At 42.1% G+C, this 20,564-nt stretch overlaps 1 protein-coding gene across 1 annotated transcript in view; it reads left to right on the plus strand.

Moving 5' to 3' along the window:
- Positions 1 to 1,114: 1,114 nt before the first annotated feature.
- Positions 1,115 to 20,564, plus strand: part of RTF1 (RTF1 homolog, Paf1/RNA polymerase II complex component) — a 41,925-nt gene continuing 22,475 nt past the window's right edge. Inside the window, exons 1-4 of the mRNA XM_030559511.1 lie at positions 1,115 to 1,268; positions 7,130 to 7,240; positions 13,510 to 13,657; positions 17,928 to 18,132. Of these exons, the coding sequence (XP_030415371.1) occupies positions 1,191 to 1,268; positions 7,130 to 7,240; positions 13,510 to 13,657; positions 17,928 to 18,132 (542 nt within the window). The 5' untranslated portion in view covers positions 1,115 to 1,190. The remainder of the gene's footprint in view (positions 1,269 to 7,129; positions 7,241 to 13,509; positions 13,658 to 17,927; positions 18,133 to 20,564) is intronic.

A 20,564-nucleotide genomic window follows, 5' to 3' on the forward strand; every position in this document is an offset into this window, starting at 1 on the left:
AAGCCTCATGCAGAATCCGGGACGAAGTATGTAATCTGTGCTTTTAGAAAAGAAGGTTATAGTCTATTCTTCAGGGGCAAATCTTGAATTCTATAATATTTCTTATATGGTACCTATCATATATCTGAGTAATTCGCTAAGTCAAATCTCTCTGAGCTCAATGGGAAATTTTACCAAGTACAACCTAAATAAAAACTTCAGGTTGTACTCTCATACGTATAGCTAGCTGACTGTTTTGATGTTTGTGTGGTCATGAAGCTGCAATGCTTTATAGCTTTATTTGTTAAAAGGTGATTTTATAAAGCGTGCTGCAAGTCCGCTCTCATGATTGAACCCATTCAGTTATAATATAAAAACAACAGGATACATTTTGTCCTCGTTTTGAGCCTGATCCTGCACCAGTGAAGTCCGTCGGAGTTAGATCGCTGACTTTAATATTTCAGTGGAAGCAGGATCGAACCCTTGAGCCCTAATCCTGAAACAAGCTCTTTTATACTACTGACTTTTGCACCTCTAAGGAGCCCTACTGACGTCAATGGGGCTTTGCCCAGCGTGTCGGTGCTTACTTTGCTATCTAGTAAATTTCAAGCCTTAGTTCAAATTAGTTTTGTGTATTACAGACACACCTTTGTAGTCGCCCCTCCTCTGCAATTTGGAGATTTCAGAGTCACATTTTCCCGCGTTTTAAATGTTTTTCTCCCCAGTTACTGTATGAAAGCCCCACCCCGACACGGAGGCAATTGGTCTGACTCTCCGGGGCGGCAGTGAACGTGTCTGCGCTCAGAGCGCTGCCAGATGCTCTGAGACATCAGCCCGCGCTGGAAAACGGAGAACATGTTTCTCCGCACTCCCTGTCGGCCGCAGTCACCCGGTAACCACGAGCTGCAGCGCACGGGCGACCCAGGGCGCCGAGGGGTCGTGGCAGCAGGCGCGGCGCACCGGTGACAGAGACATCCCGGTCCCACGGGGGACACCGCGTCCCAGCAGCCCCACACACGCACGTGCACCCGGGCCAGGCCCCGCCCCCTCCGCCAGTGTCTGTGGAGGCCCCGCCCCGGAGGGCGGGGCGGCGCGGGGCGCATGCTCGGTGCCCTTTGTGTCCAGGGCGGTCGGGCGGCGCGGGGGAGGCCGAGCCGCTCTCAGTGCCGCACCGTCCGCGGGCCCCTCAGCGCGGCGGAGCCGGCCCCGCCATGGTGAAGAAGCGGAAAGGCCGGGTCCTCATCGACTCCGACACCGAGGACAGCGGCAGCGAGGAGAACCTGGACCAGGTACGCAGCTGAGCGGGAGGCAGGGCCGGGGCCTGGGCTCGGGCTCCCCGCTCGGAGCACACGACTGGGCGCCGCTGTCCCTTCTCCGGGGCCTGCCGGAGCTCGCTCCGCCCTGCCGGGGGAGGCCTCGGACCCGCCTCCCCGTGCGGGGATGGGGTCCCGATTGGCTTCCGGGGCCGCGGGAGAGACCCCCGGGCATAGCGCATGAGGGAGGGAGGGAGGGAGGGAGGGAGGCAGGCAGCGGGTGCTGGTAGAGAGTAGCCCGGCACCTGGGGGTGGCATGGGGTGAAATGAACGTGGGGCGGTGGGGGTGCCAACAGAAACGCTAGAGCCCTGGATACAGGTGCTAATTAAGGTACAACTCCCCTGGGGATAATCTAAGGATCCATGGAAACCTTGACATCAGTTTGGAGTAGGATGTGGGGCAGAGGGTAAATGTCTGTGGTGTAGAACGGTGGCTACTTTCATCCAGGCCCTGGAAAGAGAGCCTTTGTAAAGTTCTCTCTCATAGCTTGTCTTACTTGCTAGGAAAAGGTGTTAGCGTGTTCTCTTTCAGAGGTGAAGGTCTGAGGGTATATAGGCTGCTAAAAGTTGAAGAAAGATTGATGCTCTAAAATGCTTTACTCCTCTGGATTTAGATCCTGATTCTGGCTCCATGGGAAAAGTGTCAGTTGCTGATGCTTCTCACATTGAGGGTTCAGGTGGCCTGTGCCTATACTTAAAGGAACAGTTATTTTTCTGGTGGTATTTCAGATGCTAGGAGACCAATTAGGGGGAGATAAATTCAATCAGATCCCCTCTCTCTCTCCAGATCCTCTAGCACAGTATTCCCGTAGAGGGTTGAGACAGGTTACTGTGGGAATTATTAATATACATTCATTAGTTTCCACTGAACCTCAGTGGTGAATCTGGGGAGCTCAATTGGTGGGAGATTACTTGAGGTTAGGAGCCCAATAAATGGTGGTGAGGTAGAGTGTCTGTACATCCCAAGAGGAACCCCAAAGATAAATACTGTACATGACGTTAATTAAAGTGCATGAGATCTTCAAAAAGGGCATAGAAGTTAGACTCCACTTTTTGTGCTCTGTGGAGTGGACTTTGTTCAAAAGACTTTGTGTCTTTTTAATTTTCTGTAATCTTAACAGTCACTGGTGATGTGATATATTTCTGTACAGTATATATTATAAATCACATAAGGATGGTCATCCAGTTGGGTATCTTGGCTAAATATTCTTAAGCGTACGTATATCTGAAGCAGATGAAGGTACTGGGTCATTAACTGGTAACTTCATAGGAGACGTTTTTGGGATGTTGGGAAATAAAACATTTAAACAAACTTTTGTTGTTTGGAGTTTTGGTAGAAAGATGAAGAAGAATGAACATCGCCTGGAGACTGAATTTGACTAGGCAGGTGGCTCCTTCAGGAAAGTTTGAGAAACAGTAGTGGAGCAGTGATGAGAAAACTTGCATAGATGTGATGGTTGTATCTCTGTTCTTTGCATGAATAATGAACTTTAGTCTCCAGGGCTGTCAGCTCTTCACCATCACTAAATTCATACAAATTTCACAGTGTTAAAAGGCTTGAGAGTGACCACAAGCCAGGGCTAGAGCAGGCTGGCATAGGCCAGAGAAGAGGAACACTGTGGGTGAGGGTAGCTTGTGGATCCTCTCCCCTATGCACTGTAAACATGTTCTCAGCTGTGGGTGAAGTTGTGGATAGCTCCATCAAAGCTACCCATTGATTCTTACTGTTCCACAGAGGCCTTTGAGACAACCATATCAGCAGCTCACATGTACTGGACTTAAGGCTCAAGGTAGCAGAGAGATGCAGTTTTGTCTTCTGTGACTCCACTGGGAAAACATGGCTCAGCTGGGAAAGCATATGCCAAATAGGGCCCTGATTGGTGCCTCACCTCTAGCCTTGCAGCATATAGTCTTTTGGTAAATTGGAGAAGGAGGAATCTTTGAGAATAGTTACTTAGAAAAGAAAAACAAACAAACCACATGTAGGACAGAAGAAGGAAAACAGGCAAGAATAAAAGGACAATGGTGACACTGTGAAGGGGATACACAGGGAGGGTGGGGTGAGGGATGCCATTCAGCCATTTCTGTGCAAGTGGTTAGGAGTTCCAACAAAAAGGATTGGGAATCCCTGTTTCAAAAAATAACTTAATCTTCTGATGTTACATGCCTTTGTTTCAGAGAGAGGTTTGAAAAAAACACTTGCCAGTGGAATCTTCCCTAGCAAGCGTGCGGACCTAAGCCATCAATTTCTGCAGAATTTACATGCATTTAAAAAATGAAGTTCCAACCCATATGGTTATGAAGTCAAGCTTCCATTTGTACAAACTAATGTAAACCAGTTTGGTGTTATCTTCCCAAGACTGCAGAAGTTCCCATGTGGTGATGCTGCTACTGATAGTTCAGCAGCAGCAGTAGTGAAGGATTTTAGAGAATCTGCTGTTCAGAACAATGTAGGCAACAGCTAAACTCTAGAATCATGTCAATTTCATGCTCTTGCTTGTGCTCTTTGAAAAAGCTAGGAATGATACCAGGGAATGGAAATATTCATGGTGGGAGAGACCATAAGTAAAATAAGGGTAGAGAAGTTGTGGCACTTCACATCCTTACAGCAAACAGAAGGCAAAAAGCTCCTCTTCCTTTTAACAACTAGGGAGAGTTGACACGTCTGCAGCAGCCTTTGACTAGTTTGTGTCTGATAAACCAGAACATAGAATCCCAGCCCCACCTACCTGAGGTAGCAAGAATTTATTTTATTGGCCCTGGACCCAGGGCCGGCTCCAGGCACCAGCTTATCAAGCAGGTGCTTGGGGCGGCCACTCCGGAGCGGGGCGGCACTTTCAGGTATTCGGTGGCAATTCGGTGGAGGGTCCTTCACTCCCTCTCGGAGCGAAGGACCTCCCGCTGAATTGCTGCAGATTGCGATCGCGGCTTTTTTTTTTTTTTTGGGCTGCTTGGGGTGGCAAAACCCCTGGAGCTGGCCCTGCCTGGACCTACTAGTGGAGTCCTTGATTCTTGACACTTGACATCTACTTTTGGCTAATAGATTTACTCCTCTTGATAATGCATTTTTTGTATTTTTTTTCAGTTCCAGTTTTTGAAAGTACTCACTAGAACTTTGGGTACGTCTGCACTACGGGATTATTCCGATTTTACATAAACCGGTTTTGTAAAACAGATTGTATAAAGTCGAGTGCACGCGACCACACTAAGCACATTAATTCGGCGGTGTGCGTCCATGGTCCAAGGCCAACGTCAATTTATGGAGCATTGCACTGTGGATAGCTATTCTGTAGCTATCCCATAGTTCCCGCAGTCTCCCCCACCCCTTGGAATTCTGGGTCGAGATCCCAGTGCCTGATGGGGCAAAAATCATTGTCGCGGGTGGTTCTGGGTAAATGTCGTCACTCATTCCTTCCTCCGGGAAAGCAACAGCAGACAATCATTTCGCACCCTTTTTCCCTGGATTGCCCTGGCAGACGCCATAGCACGGCAACCATGGAGCCCCGTTCAGCTTTTTTTTTTTTTTTTTTTTTACTGTCACCGTATGTGCACTGGATACCGCTAACAGAGGCGTTACTGCAGCGCTATACAGCAGCATTCGTTTGCTTTTGCATGGTAGCAGAGACGGTTATCAGTCGTTCTGTACCATCTGCTGCTATTGTAAACTGGCAGTAAGATGACAGTTATCTGTCGTTCTGTACTGTCTGCTGCTATCATGGGTGCCCCTGGCTGAGGTTGGCCGGGAGCGCAAAGGCAAACCTGGGAATGACTCCCCGAGTCACTCTCCTTTATGGTTTCTAAAAATAGAGTCAGCCCTGCCTAGAATATGGGGCAAGTGTACTAGAGAACCAGTGTATCAGAGAGCACAGCTGCTCCGTGTCAGATCCCGCAAAAATGATGAGCTGCATGCCATTCACGGGGGGTACCCCTGCAACAACCCCACCCGTTGCTTCCCTCCTCCCCCAGCCTTCCTAGGCTACCGTGGCAGTGTCCCCCCCATTTGTGCCATGAAGTTATAAAGAATGCAGGAATAAGAAACAGTGACTTGTTAGTGAGATAGCAGCGGGAGGCTGCCTCCCCCTCATTTTATGACAGTCCAGGCAGGACATTAAACGGTGTGGGGGAGAGGAGCCCAGCATGCTGCTGCTATGATAGTCCAGGCAGGACAGAATCTTTTCTTTACACATGATGGAGCTCAGCCCCCAGTTGCTATGATGAGGACGGTTACCAGCCGTTCTGTCCAATCTACTGGGAATGACCAGGAATCATTCCTATTTTTACCCAGGCGCCCCCGGCCAGCCTCACCTGAGGCCAGCCAGGAGCACTTACAGGATGATGGTGACGACGGATAGCAGTCATATTGTACCGTCTGCCACCAGGAAGGGGAGAGGAGCAGATACTGCTCTTCCCTGCTGCAGCATCGAGTCTGCAACCGTCATTCAGTAGACATAGGGTGACATTGAAAAAAGTCAAGAAACGATTTCTTTCCCTTTTCTTTCACATGGTGGGGGGAGGGAGTAAATTGACGAGCTATACCCTGAACCATGCCAGACAATGTGTTTGAACCTACAGGCACTGGGAGCTCAGCCAAGAATGCAAATAGTTTTCGGAGACTGCTGTGGACTGTGGGATAGCTGGAGTCCTCAGTACCCCCTCCCTCCCTCCATGAGCGTCCATTTGATTCTTTGGCTTTCCATTATGCTTGTCACGCAGCACTGTGTAGCCTGGAGATTTTTTCAAACGCTTTGGCATTTCGTCTTCTATAACGAAGCTCTAATAGAACAGATTTGTCTCCCCATACAGCGATCAGATCCAGTGTCTCCCGTATGGTCCATGCTGGAGCTCTTTTTGGATTTGGGACTGCGTCGCCACCCGTTCTGATCAGAGCTCCATGCTGGGCAAACAGGAAATGTAATTCAAAAGTTTGCGGGGCTTTTCCTGTCTACCTGGCCAGTGCATCTGAGTTCAGATTGCTGTCCAGAGTGGTCACAATGATGCACTGTGGGATACCACCCGGAAGCCAATACCGTCGATTTGCGGCCACACTAACCCTAATCCGATATGGTAATACCGATTTTAGCACTACTCCTCTCGTTGGGGAGGAGTACAGAAAACGATTTAAAGAGCTTTTTATATCGATATAAAGGCCTCGTAGTGTGGACGGGTACGCCATTAAATCGGTTTAACGCTGATAAAATCAGTTTAAACGTGTAGTGTAGACCAGGTCTTTGAATTGTGGGAGCGTGACTCTGCTAATTTACAGTCTTCCAGCCTGAGGCCTGCCATATCAGTGTGTTTATCCAAAGATTGAGTGTGTCATTTTATTGTAGTTATGGGATGTGAAGAGGGATTGAATAGACTAGTTAGGATTTTGAATCATGTATGTCTTGATGCCTTTGTAACTTTAAAATAACTTACTTAAAATGTATATAACTACTAACATACTTCAAAAAATTAGATTAGTTAGGAATTACCTGACTAGTTAGAGGCAGTTGGCCTTTGGGTCACGCAACAATACGCTTAAAGTGTCTGTAACGCAACTTGCCATGTGGCATCACTAACAGGTTATCTGTCTTGATGCCGTGTCTCTTTACAAAGTAAACAGTAATAATAATACTTAGCACTTATGGATTGTCATCTTCAAAATCTTTTTCCAGCATTGACCTGTTTTTATTTTCATGCAATACAAACACAAACTTGATGACTGATGCTGACTGAGAGACCTATTGCTTTTGGAAAGTACTTGGATACTATAGAAAAGGGCACAAATATAAGAACATGGATTAGCCGATTCAGTTATTTGGCTTTAAAATAACTGTAAACTTTTTTTTGTATAGGAGCTCCTGTCATTGGCCAAACGGAAACGCAGCGACTCAGAGGAGAAAGAGCCACCTCTTAGCAAACCAACAGCTTCTTCAGACTCCGAGACCTCAGACAGCGATGATGAGGTAAGTCTGACATGGTAAATCTCAGATGCTACAGCTTGTTTGTCTGAAAGTTCTGACATTATTAACAGTGATAATATTTTTTTTATACAGTATACTCAGAACCCCTGTGTATAGACACGTGTAAAGTGAGGCTGGCCTCTCTTAGAGGCATAACTAAGCCTAAAGACAATGGCTTCAGAAAGAACTTGTCTTCCTTTCACTTGGAATTCACCAAATGCAGAATTGTAATTGTATGCTCAATACACCAAATATCTTTAGAAAATTCAGCACTTGTTTAATGCTATGAGAAAATGGCCTAAATGGTTTTTCACCTGCCTGCTTAAAACTACTGCTTTCCCCATATGATATTGTTAGAGGTGAGATCTGTGGAGGTGCTTGACAGCCCTTCAGTTTGAGGGACTGCTTGCTTTAGAACTTGAGTATTCTTTGGAGCTGAGGGGCTTGGCATTAGAACTGCCCTTTGCATTGTTTCCCTCTAACCTCCTCCAGAAAATCTTGTCTGAAATAGCCCAAATTTGATGATCATCAGCATGCTACAGAGCACATCTTTTTACCAGAGCTTTTGAGGAAGTGGGAATGCCTGGAGAGAGCAAGATATTTCTGATCTCTCTTGTTCTAAGGGTTTGTCTGGCTATTTCTATTATATGGTAAGGCCTGGCTGTTGGCTTTGTGTATTTTTGGTTTGGTCTTGGTGTCTAGGAATTCTAGAATTGGGGATCGGTGTCTCCTAATTTCATTTTTATTCAAAATAAAAATGACCCAGTAAGACAGAAATTAATAAGCTGTTTGCACAACTACACCAGTAAAAATATTCTGTTGCAATGTTACAGTTGGCTTTGCAAACATCTTTCTGCAGGAAGTGGAGTTGATGGTTCATTCCACCTCTTAAAAATGGTCACACCAGGAGCTGTTTGAATTCTTCTTTCTACAATCGCAGGAAAGAACATTTTGATAATTTGAAAACCACTAGCGTAGACCAATGATAAACTGCCATTCTCCCAAATTTCTAGCACGTAGTACAGTGTTTTTCCAATAAATATAACTAAATAGGAAGAATGCGATTGGCTATAATTCTTCTGCTGAGACATTTATAGAAAACAAGGATTGAAACAAAACTGTAATGTAAAGTCTTTAAAGAAGGAGATGATGGGTGAAGCTTCATTCCAGTGACTTTTTATTATTCTTGTACATCTTTGAGATCTATAGATGAAAAATGCTATATCAGAGCAAGGTGGTATTAGTAACAAGTAAATTGTTTTGTTTGATGACTGATGGCTTTTAATCACTCACCTTATGCATTTTGATTTTCTGGCACACAGCTGATTTGTTCTAAACCCCAAGATGTACATTACATTTAAAACTACATCAATAGATGGATGTAAAAAATTCAGTTCGTAGTCACTGACTGTCTCGTCACCTTGCACAAGTATTTATATTCAGTTTTTGGACTCTGAATAAATACAAATAAAAATACCTGTCCATACATATTCTGAAGTATAATTTAGGATTTGATTGCATTATGATTCAGTCTGCAAACCTCCATATTCACTGTGAACAAAATGACTATAAATAGGTTTATAAATTATAGAAGAAAAAAAGCAAAGTGTTCAGTTTTCACCCACACTGATTTTTAAAATGAAGTACATATTTGTGCTCCACCATGTGCTCTTCATGCACATTGATCATTGCAGTAGATTTTTCCATGAGTGAAGACTCTTGACTTTAAAATATCTTGCATGCAACAGATGGAAGTCGTATTAGCAGGAGGGTAACCATGGAAAATCATCTTCGTCTCTCCTCTTCTTTCATTATGGCTGAATTCTGCAGTGTTTTGTGCTCTTGGCATGGTAGGGTTTGCGAGAAGGGACGGACAGGGCCATGACTGTTCTCCTTCAGTCAATTATCCGGTTGCATGTGTACTGCATCCCCAGATTTGTAAACTAGCCCAGCTGAGAATCAGCAGTACACTATTGTCACCTAACTATTTTTGCAGCTCTTGTGACTCCTCTGGGGCTTGCTCTGCTTTGGTGAGAAGTGTGCTTCTAAGTCAGTGATCTGTAGCAGATGTAATTTTAACGATTTAGCAACTCATTCGCCTCTTAAGTGAAATGCAGCAGCATCTTTGCTATATCGATATCTTGTGAGGTAGAAACGGGGGGAAGGAAGCTATCTGTCGTGTTCTACTTCATTCCCTCTCTGCTTTTTTTTCTCCTCCTGAACAGCCATGTGGAAGCAGGGCAGAGCTTAATGTTAAAAGAGAAAAAAATCCATAAAGAAATTGCATGATGGTTGCAGGTTTTTAACATCTGTGACAATAAGTGGAACACTTAGAGGGATGCTGAGAGCATAGAATACACCGATAAACACCTTGCTAGTCCTCTGTCAAATCTCACCATCCCGAGATCTCACAAGATCATTGGTGGTTAATATTCATAATAGCTGATCTAGTGGGTTTTGAGACAAATATACTTTAGCTGTTTGATCAATCTATAGTACTTGTATACATTTAAAAAACTATGGAAGTGATGGAGCCTCCATAAACTGATGAGCAAAAAGATATTTAAACATGGGAAGAGAACGCACTGCGCAGCACTAAGTAACTTTCAGTTGTGGAGAGGATGAAAGAGGGAACATAAAAATCAAAAGCTAGGGAAAAATAAAAATTTGTTGAGAGATCAGAGGATGAGGTCTATAACTGAGTATCAGGAGAGTTAATTCAGAAAGCTGTGGTGTCCAGGCATTCTAGGAATGTCAGGCTAACCAAATGAAAAAGGGTACTTGCTGAAGGAAAACAAAGTCAGGTTTGATTAACGTGACCATTGATTGCAGGCAGGGAAGATGGGAGTTGATATGTGCCAAAAGGAATAACAGGTGTGGTCTAAGGTATACATGTGACTACGTTCAGATCTGACACTGACTCCGAATAATACTTAATTAGTAGGGCTCTCAAGCGATTAAAAAAATAATTGCAATTAATTGTGCGATTAAAAAAAATTGCAGTTAATCACGTGATTAAAAAAAGAATGGAATACAATTTATTTAAATATTTTTGGATGTTTACTACATTTTCAAATATATTGATTTCATTTACAACACAGAATACAAAGTGTATAGTACTCACTTTATATTTTTGATTACAAATATTTGCGCTGTAAAAAACAAGATAGTATTTTTAGTTCTTACGAGTACTGTAGTGCAATCTTTTTGTCATAAAAGTTGAATTTACAAACATAGAATTATGTACAAAAAATAACTGCATTGAAAAATAAAACAATGTAAAACGTTAGAACCTACAAGTCCACTCAATCCTACTTCAGCCAATCGCTCAGACAGACAAACTTGGTTACGATTTGCAGGAGGTAATGCTGCCCGCTTCTTGTTTACAGTGTCACCCGAAAGTGAGAACATGGGTTTGCGTGGCACTGTTGTAGTCAGTGTCACAAGATATTTGCATGGCAGATGTTCTAAAGATGCATATGTCCCTTCATCTTCAACCACTATTCTATGGGACATGCATCCATTCTGGGTTCTGCTCGATAACGATCCAAAGCAATGCAGACTGACGCATGTTCATTTTCGTCATCTGAGTCAGATGCCACCAGCAGAACGTTGATTTTCTTTTTTGGTGGTCGGGTTCTATAGTTTCCGTATCTGAGTGTTGCTCTTTTAAGACTTCTGAAAGCATGCTCCACACCTTGTCCCTCTCTGATTTTTGGAAGGTACGTCTGATTTTTAAACCTTGGGTCTAGTGCTGTTGCTATTTTTAGAACTCTCACATTGATATCTTCTCTGCGTTTTGTCAAATCTGCTGTGAAAGTGTTCTTAAAACAAACATGCTGGGTCATCATCCGAGGCTGCTATACAATGAAATATATGGCAGAATGCAGGTAAAACAGAGCCGAAGACATACAGTTCTCCCCTAACAAGTTCAGTCAAGAATTAAATTAACACATTATTTTTTAACGAGCATCATCAGCATGGAAGCATATCCTCTGGAATGATGGCTGAAGCATGAAGAGGTATATGAATGTTTAGCATATCTGGCATGTTAATACTTTGTAACGCTGTCTACAAAAGTGCCATGTGAACTCCTGTTCTCACTTTCAGGTGACATTGTAAAAACTTGTTTGTCTTGGTGATTGGCTGAACAAGAAGTAGGACTGAGTGGACTTGTTTAGAGGCTCTAAAGTTTTACATTGGTTTTTGTTTTTGAGAGAAGTTATGTAACAAAAGAAATCTACATTTTTAAGTTGCACTTTCATAATAAAGAGATTGCACTACAGTACAATGTATGAGGTAATTGAAAGACTTCCTTTTGTTCTTCATTTTTACAGTGCAAATATTTGTAATTAATATAAAGTGAACACTGTACACTTTGTATTGTAACAGAAATCAATATATTTGAAAATGTCGAAAAACATAAATATTTAATTTCAATTGGTATTCTATTGTTTAACAGTGCAATTAATCGTGATTAATTTTTGAGTTAATTGTGTGAGTTAACTGCAATTAATTGACAGACCTATTAATTAGGCAGTAGTTTTGTGTCTCCTCTCTTTTTAAAATAGCCTGGGGGAATGGTCTTGAATGCAAATTCTCATTCATGCAAAAGGATATCTGTTGCTTTACTACAAGGATTTTCTATTTAAGGGACTAGTTGCTTAAATAATGTCAGGTGGTCTGAACCCTGACTGTGGGTGGTCACGGGAATGAGGTTAATGTAATGGCATGGTGTGAAGATACAAAAATTTTAAAACTCTTACCCCTTTTGGAACTAGAACCTTCTTTCATATCCAGTGGGAATTCCCAAAAGTACAAGACTACTGATAGTTAATAAGGGACCAGAACATATGAACAAAACTATATGTTTACTGAATGATCGTTGACCCTTCTTGTGGGTCGATCAGCTGTGACTGGGTGATGAGTGGTAAAGGATGAAGAAAAGCCCTTATCAGAAAATATACCGTATAAAAGAAGATAAAAGGAATTTGTGCAACTACAGGGACACAATGTTAATCTTTCGTACCATGTCCTAGGGGCTCTCCATACATACTTGCAGACTTTAAGGTCAAAAGGGGCCATCATGATCCTCTAGTCTGGCCTCCTGCATGTTGCAGGCTACAGAATCTCATTGACCCACCCCCTTACAAGATGGTACAATCCTGCCCCAGGAAGCTTTTAATTTAAACATCATAACAACCAGAGAAGGATGTTAAGAGAATGTTGAAGTTGAGCCTTTTAAGTATAAAAGTCAAACTAAGTTTATAGTTCCCGTTGCAGCGGTTACTGTGTGTCTTACGTATATGGAACTATTTTGTATTATTGCATTTGGTGTTCCATGCATTAATCTAGGGACAAAAAAAACTGCAATTATTTGCACAGATGATACATGTCTGTTCTGTGTATTCCTGGTAGGAGTTGAGGATGAGGACTTTTTTTGTGGGACTCTCTCTATACCTCTTTCCCTTAGTGGAATCTAAAATATGCTTCTTGAATAAACTTGATTTTGAAACAAATCAGTTTAATAGTGAGAGGCTAAAGCTAAAACACTGAATAAGAAATGTCCAGCTATATTGGTAAACTTTTTTTTTTTCTGAGTAAAAGCCCTCAATACTCAGACTTGCTGTTAAATATTGCAAAACAATGATTTTAGAGTTTGGGGACCTTTCTGTGCCTTAAAACTGTTTTTGTCCTATCAATATGAGCCATCCATTAGCAGCTAATAAAAATCTGGATGATTTTCGTATGAATGATTGTCAAGTATCAGAGGAGTAGCCGTGTTAGTCTAGATCTGTAAAAAGCAACAGAGTCCTGTGGCACCTTACGTCTGTTAGTCTATAAGGTGCCACAGGACTTTTTGCAGGGCTGCCCAGAGGATTCAGGGGGCCTGGGGCAAAGCAATTTCAGGGGCCCCTTCTGTTTTAAAAAAAAAAAAGTTGCAATGCTATAGAATACTATATTCTCATGGGGGCCTCTTCGGGGCGTGGGACAAATTGCCCCACTTGCCTCTCCCTCCCCCCCACCCCCCCCGGGTAGCCCTGACTCTCTGTTGCTTTTATGTGACTGTTAGGTCTGATTTGACAAATGCATGGCTTGCCATTTGCCTCAGTTTTCTTGTAGCACTGATTTGTCTTCCAGCTGTCTGTATATTGGGATGTTTCTCAAAAACTATTTCTAACACAGTGGTGCGGTCTTGATTATTTTTGAGGATAGTGGGTGGGGTCTTCCCGTTCCTTGTCTCATGTTTGCCCTTTTCTTTTACTTTTCAGTGGACTGTTGGAGGTTCCAAAAACAAAAAGAAGGGAAAAACTGGCAAAGTAGAGAAGAAGGGAGCTATGAAGAAACAGATGAACAAAGCTGCCTCCTCAGGCAGCTCAGACAAAGAGAGCTCAGCTGAGAGTTCAGCACCTGAAGAGGGTAAGAAAACACTCCTTGTGCACCAGCTGACAGTGCTACTCAGAATGAAGCTATCTCATTTTATGTGCTATTCAGTATGTCAGTGACACTCCAAATCATCTTCAAAATACTCGTTTTATGCTTCTAGTAATCTAGATGGTCTCATCAAATGATTTTTAGACTTGCGGTGGCTCGGCACGGACTTCAAACTGCATGTAGTTAAGTATAGTATTGCTGAAAGCACTTATTAAAAATACTAAATAGTACTTCAACAGAAAAATGATAAACCTATCTGTCTTTGTTAGAAATTAAAGATGCGGAGGGCAGAGTTTTTAGGCCCTCTAGTTTGTTCCTCCCCTTTAGGGCCCACTGTCTGTTATTCTGATGGATGTTCCCCCTCATTCCCTTCCCGCACTCCCATAAACTTTTCCTTTGACTGTCATTACATGTATTGTGCTATATGGGGAATACTTAATACTGTATTCATATAAGACTGCTAATTATCCTATACACTGTATCAAAATTCTTATACTATGTGTTTCTGAAATTGTAGAAGAAAAGTCAAGTGTAACTTTTGTTTATAGTTAAAATGTCAGGCAGGTATCTGGTAATGGAATAGATCTAGGAAGATGTTAGACCCATTGTTTATCTATTCCATTATTCTGTCTTGAACAGTGGCTGGTAACAGATTTCAGAGGAAGGTGCTGTAATCCATGTTAATGCAAATCAAAACTTACAATGACAGTTCTTGTTGCATCCAGGTACATCCTCCCACTCAAAAATGTAAAAGCATTAAAATAAACTAAGGGAAAACTCTCTCATATTCTTTGCCACTTTCGTAATGCCTGCTGTAGTGGTGATAACATTCTGAGAAGTTTAGGTTTGTTACTTCCATTTCCAACAAATACTGAAAAGCAATATGTTCCCTAGCTTTATCAAACACACTCTGACTGGAAAACTTAACAGTGACCTCAGCAATGTTAAGGCAGAATAATTTCCTAAGTGAATGAACTGTGTGACAATCAGATATGCCAATCTGTTGATATAAGAGCATATGAGTTTAAGGATTTGTGCTAGATTGCAAGATTGAAGTTGGGGGATGTAGGGCCCTATAAAATCTCCAACAAGAACTTGGATGGAATCGTGGAATCAAAATAATACAGAATCCAGGCTCTCTCCCTAGCATTAGGACCACAATGGCAGACGGGCAGTGCGGGCTACACAGCTGAATTGCGGGGTGCTAGGGCCACCAGGGAGTGCAAGGGCTATGGGAGAAGGGCCAGCATCTGGGATTTAAGTGCAGCTTTTGAGAACTCCGTTCCTTGCTGTGTTAATTTCACAGGAGTTGCGGCTCTCAGGCAGACTCCAGCCATGCAACAAAACATTGATCAGTACAGCAGGCTACCACCTCTTGCTCACCTCTCACCAGAACTGTATGAACAATGGCTGGTATTTCTGTGCAGCACTCAAAATGAGCCCATCGCAGATCCACTGTATCTTTGTACTTACAGGAAGGTTATGAAAGGATGAGTGCCTAAAATAGCAGGGGTTGTCTTACCCTTACGTCTTTTTCCCTGTCAGCTCTGTAGACACAGAGAGAAGCTTTAGCAAATATAAAAAATCTACTTGCAGCCAACAGGGAATCACTTTCTAAAGGAAACACTGCAAGGCTAACCATGTTGTACCACAGCGGAGATGTCTGCCAGAGATGGCAAAAATGACATTTAAGTTTGTCAATTTGTAATGCTACTCAGCAACAAACTGATGTGATAGTTTGAAATTATTTAATCAAATTTGATATGAATTTAAGTATTCCTTCAGCATATAGGAAGTTTGAAAGTACTGAGCTGAATTTAAAATGGCAACAGTGACTGCTGCAAGGATGAAATATTTGATGCTTAGTGCATTTTTGTTTACTTTTTTAATTCAAATATTAATTCAGTTGAATTGACACTGTAAGAGCTTTTACTTCTGTGTACTTGTGTTACTGTTCAGCAGTGTTAGTTTGGTCACATTACTGAGCACTACTTTAAAAAGTGATTTAAAATGTGTCACTTTTACAGTATGCTGTATCTGCAGGATGTTTGGTTTAAATTGTAGGGGTTGTTTTTTTTTGTAAAATCAGTTTTTCCCATTGCAGTCCAATTCTGAACATTTTTAACTACTTAATTGTAGTCAATGTATCAAAAAATTTTGATTAAAAAAACCCTCATAAAGACAGAATTTAAAAAAAGGTGAAAAAAACAGTCAGAAAATAATAAATCTGAAAATCCACAATAATAAAACAGATTTCATAGGGTCCTAGGGCTGTGTTGCTTTTTAATACGAGGTTTACACCAACACTCTGATCATTGGGGCCCTGGGTGCCTGGGACCCTTGTAATGAACGTGTACTTAGGACCTGTGGGGTGGGCCATCGCTACGCACAGCTCATGAGACGCCTAATGGTCTTGGACACTATTCGATGGTCTTATTTACACAGAGCACATCACTAGCCACCGCCAATACCAAGAGTGAGCCGGCATGACTTCGTGCACCCACAGGGGGAAGGAAACCTGTAAACCTCCCCTGTTGGATTTTATCCCCTGAGCTCTGAACCAACCAAACTGAACTCCACCATGTGAGGGTCATCCTATCCCCATTATCCGGCCCGCTTATTTATACCCACGACTGTCTAACTTTTTGTATGAGTGATGTACCCTCACTGCTCCTGGACTGTATCTTGATTTCACCCACCGTACACCCCGCATTGGGGACATTGCAGACTGTGTATGTTATGTGCTGTCCAATACCAAAATACTAGCATCCCCCATACTCTGTATGTTACCCCCGATGACCAATAACTAACGTTTCAAACTCTCTGTACCATCTATTTTTAAACATTTTCTAATAAACTTTTAAACCTGTTGAGGATGGGGTCAGGAATCCAAGATTCCATCCATGACTCTGGGAGGGCAATATGGTGTATTGATTAAAGTAACAATGTGGACCAATCAATCTGAGATGCAATATGGCTGGGTAATATTTGGGTGGTCCTATCAGAGGCCTAAGCTCTGTTCTCAGCAGTACCTGAAGCTAATTTATTTGTAAAGTGATGGTGGGGAGGTACTGGCAGTTATAATTGATTGCCCTCTTAGGTTGTCTAACAATAAAGGTGGTAGTTTATAGTTCCATACCCTTCACCATCAGTTAAGCTGAGAGATGAACTTAAGGTGTCTAAAGGAATTATCCCTTGGGGCAGTCTGTCTCAGCTCTAGCTTGTGTTGTAGCTTAGGCCTGGGCTACACTAGTGGAGGGGGGAGGGTTCGAACTAAGATACGCAACTTCAGCTACGCTATTCACGTAGCTGAAGTCTCAGTATCTTAGTTCGACTTACTTGGCTGTCCTCACGGCAGTGAGTCGACTGCTGTGGCTTCCCCCTTGACTCTGCTTACTCCTCCTGCCCAAGTGCAATATGGTCGTCAATTAGTGGATTGATTTATTGCGTCCAGATGAGACATGATAAATCGATTCCCCGATGCATTGAACACTACATGCTGATCCGGTGAGTACTCTCGACGTACCCTCAGCAATGTTGTCACCTGAAGTCCTATGCAAACAACATTCTGTTATTTAAACAGCTGTGGGAATGATGATGTTGACAGTGCTTAAGCTGCCAGCTTCGTGTTGGTGTATTAAAACTAACTTGTAAGAAACTTGGAACCTACTTTAAGTGGTACTGTGTCCTATTTAGCAGATGTAAAGTAATATGTGGGGCAAAAATCAGATCACAGGACCTTAACGTTCTTGTCAAAAAGGACTGAAAAATTCAAAAATGGTAGAGTCACTTTTGATATCTTATATTCAGTATGTGTCAACCTGATCTGCATCAAAACAATGTGAAAAATTCACATACTCTGTCACTCAATATTTTTGTTACTACTTCATTTCACGAAAAATAAGTTAACAGTCCTATCAAAATGAAAACTACTTTGCATCTTTGAGTGGACATTATGGTGGAACAGTAGTGACACCATAATCTCTTGAAAATTCTGTAAAGTCCTCGGACTCCATGATATGTTGTAGATAGTAGTGCATTTTGGGTGAAAGCAAAGTATTCCATTTTGAGTTTTTAAATGTACTGTCTTTCAATTTTAATTGCCTTTATTCTGATTCCTTCTTATTCACTACTGTTACTAGTGTAGTGGAGAACTAATACGGCTGCCATATTCCCCATCCATTGTTGGTAGGGCCAAGCCGAAGTACTTAGTTTTATCACAGCATAACATAACTGTCTCATGGTTTCATTTCAGGTGAAGTGTCTGATTCTGAGAGCAACAGTTCCTCCTCCAGCTCAGATTCAGATTCATCATCTGAAGATGAGGAGTTCCATGATGGTTATGGGGAGGACCTGATGGGAGATGAGGAAGACAGAGCTCGACTGGAACAGATGACAGAGAAGGAGAGGGAACAGGAGCTATTTAACCGGATAGAGAAGAGGGAAGTGCTGAAGAGAAGGTAAGTTTATGAATTATTAAGAACATAAGAATGGCCGTAATGGGTCAGACCAGTTGTCTGTCTAGCCCAAGATCCCGTTTTCTGACAGTGGCCTGTGCCAGATGTGTCAAAGGGAATGAACAGAACGGGGCAGTTATCAAGTGATCCATCCCCTGTCATCCAGTCTCAGCTTCTGGCAGTTAGAGGTTTAGAGACACCGAGAGCCTAGAGTTATGTTCTGGACCATCTTGGCTGATAGCCATTGATGGACCTATATTTCATAAACTTCTCTAGTTCTTTTTAAAACCCACTTATACTTTTTCCCTTCACAACATCCTCTGGCGATGAGTTCTACAGATTGACTGTTCGTTGTGTGAAGAAGCATTTGCTTTGGTTTGTTTTAAACCTGCTGCCTATTAATTTCATTGAGTGACCCCTAGTTCTTGTATTATGTGAAGGGGTAAATAACACTTCCCTATACACTTTCTCTACACCATTCATGCTTTTATAGACCTCTGTTATATCTCTGCTTAGTTTCTCTTTACTAAGATAAACAGAAAGAGTCTTTTTAATCTCTTTGTATGGAAGCTGTTCCATATCCTTAATCATCTTTCTTACCCTTCTCTATATCTTTTCCAATTCTAATATCTTTTTTTGACATGGGGCAACTAGAACTGCATGCAGTAGTAAGGTGTGGGCGTACCATATATTTATCTAGCAACATTATATTTTCTGTCTTATTTTCTATCCATTTCCTAATGCTTCCTAACATTCTGTTAGCTTTTTTGACTGCCGCTACCAGTGAGCGGATGTATTTCAGAAAACTATCCATGACAACTCCAATATCTATCTTGAGTGGTAACAGCTAATTATTAGACCCCATCATTTCTTAGGTATAGTTAGGATTATGTTTTACAACATGCATTACTTTGCATTTATCAGCATTGAATTTCATCTGCATTTTGTTGCCTAGTCACCCAGTTCTGTAAGATCCCTTTATAACTCTTAGTTAAATCCAAAGCTAACTGCAATCATCTGCAAACTTTGCCACCTCACTGTTTACCCCTTTTTCCAGATCATTTATTATGAACATGTTGAACAGCATTGGTCTCAGTACAGATCCTTGGGAGACCCTGCTATTTACCTCTCCCCCACTGTGAAAACTGAGCATGCATTCCTATCCTTTTGTTTCCTGTCTTCCAACTAGCTACTGATCCATGAGAAGACCATGTGACATTACTCAGGGTACAATCTGGATTGCTGAACAGCTGTGTCCTCTCAATTCTTCAAGCTGGGGTACCTTTTACACTGCTTTGCTGTGAGAGCATCCACTTTTGGCCTGCTCGCCCATTCACTCCTAAATTATATTGCAGAGTGACACCAGCAAATTCCCATTGTCCAAACAATAAAACAAGTTTATTAACTACAGAAAGATGGATTTTAAGTGATTACATGTAATAAGGAATAAAAGTCAGAATTAGTTACAAAGATATAAAAGGTAAAATTCAAGTGCATACCTAACTTAACAAGCTAAGTGAATTTAAAGTAAAAAGGTTTCTCTCAGCACATGCTTACAGCAGTCTGGCTGGATTTTTAATCCAGCCAGACTGCTGTAAGCAGTGGTGAGAGACGACTCCTTCAGTTCAGCGATGCTTCCTTGTCTTTCAAATGTTGTTGATGTCATGAGTTAGAGATGAGGGGAGAATGTTCCCCTTTCTTCTAGCATTTCTCTTCTTTGAGAATTATCTCCAGCTGGGATTCAGGTGACAGCAAGTCTGTTTGCATGAGAACTTCCATCTGTTCCACTGTCAAGATACAAATTTTTTGCTCTCATCCCTTTTTCCTGCCAAAGAATGGCTTCTTAACCAAGTGATGGTTCATTGTCTGGCTAGACACCTCCAAAGTGGTGAACAACTACCTTTTGTCAACAAAACTTTGTAGTGTAGACAAGGCCTTAGATTGAGTGGTTATTGTGTCTCCCTTGTCAAACTTGCTATTTCAGTAATAAAATTCTTTCCATTAAAGATGGTGCTGTTGCGTGTAACCGACAAAATTATGGTTTACATGAAACAGATTTTTCCCTTCTATTCTACTTTTTCTCAATGGTTTTCATCTCTTCTTCCATCCTTTCCTCTGGCAGGTCTGTAGAGGGGCGGGTTCTGGCCTACTACCCATGCCAGTATGATCAGTTATGGCATCTTCATGAATCTGGCCCAGCCTGTCTGTTACTAGAGTCTGCTTTTAGCAGTTTCTTCCAAGTCTTCTCTGAACAGTCTCTGTCTTCAGATCGTTCATGAATCAGTTTGGGTGAAAAATTGGTGGTATTCTACCCACTCTGCATTCGCAGCCTCAGTTGAAATGGATGTTTCTGCTAAAGCAATTAGCAGAGGAAGTAGTTAAAGGTGAGAATTTAATCTGTTGTCTCTAGGTTTGTGTTAACACTCTATTGAGGT

The sequence above is a fragment of the Gopherus evgoodei genome, chromosome 4 (assembly GCF_007399415.2).
Source record: "Gopherus evgoodei ecotype Sinaloan lineage chromosome 4, rGopEvg1_v1.p, whole genome shotgun sequence".
Lineage (NCBI taxonomy): Eukaryota > Metazoa > Chordata > Testudines > Testudinidae > Gopherus > Gopherus evgoodei.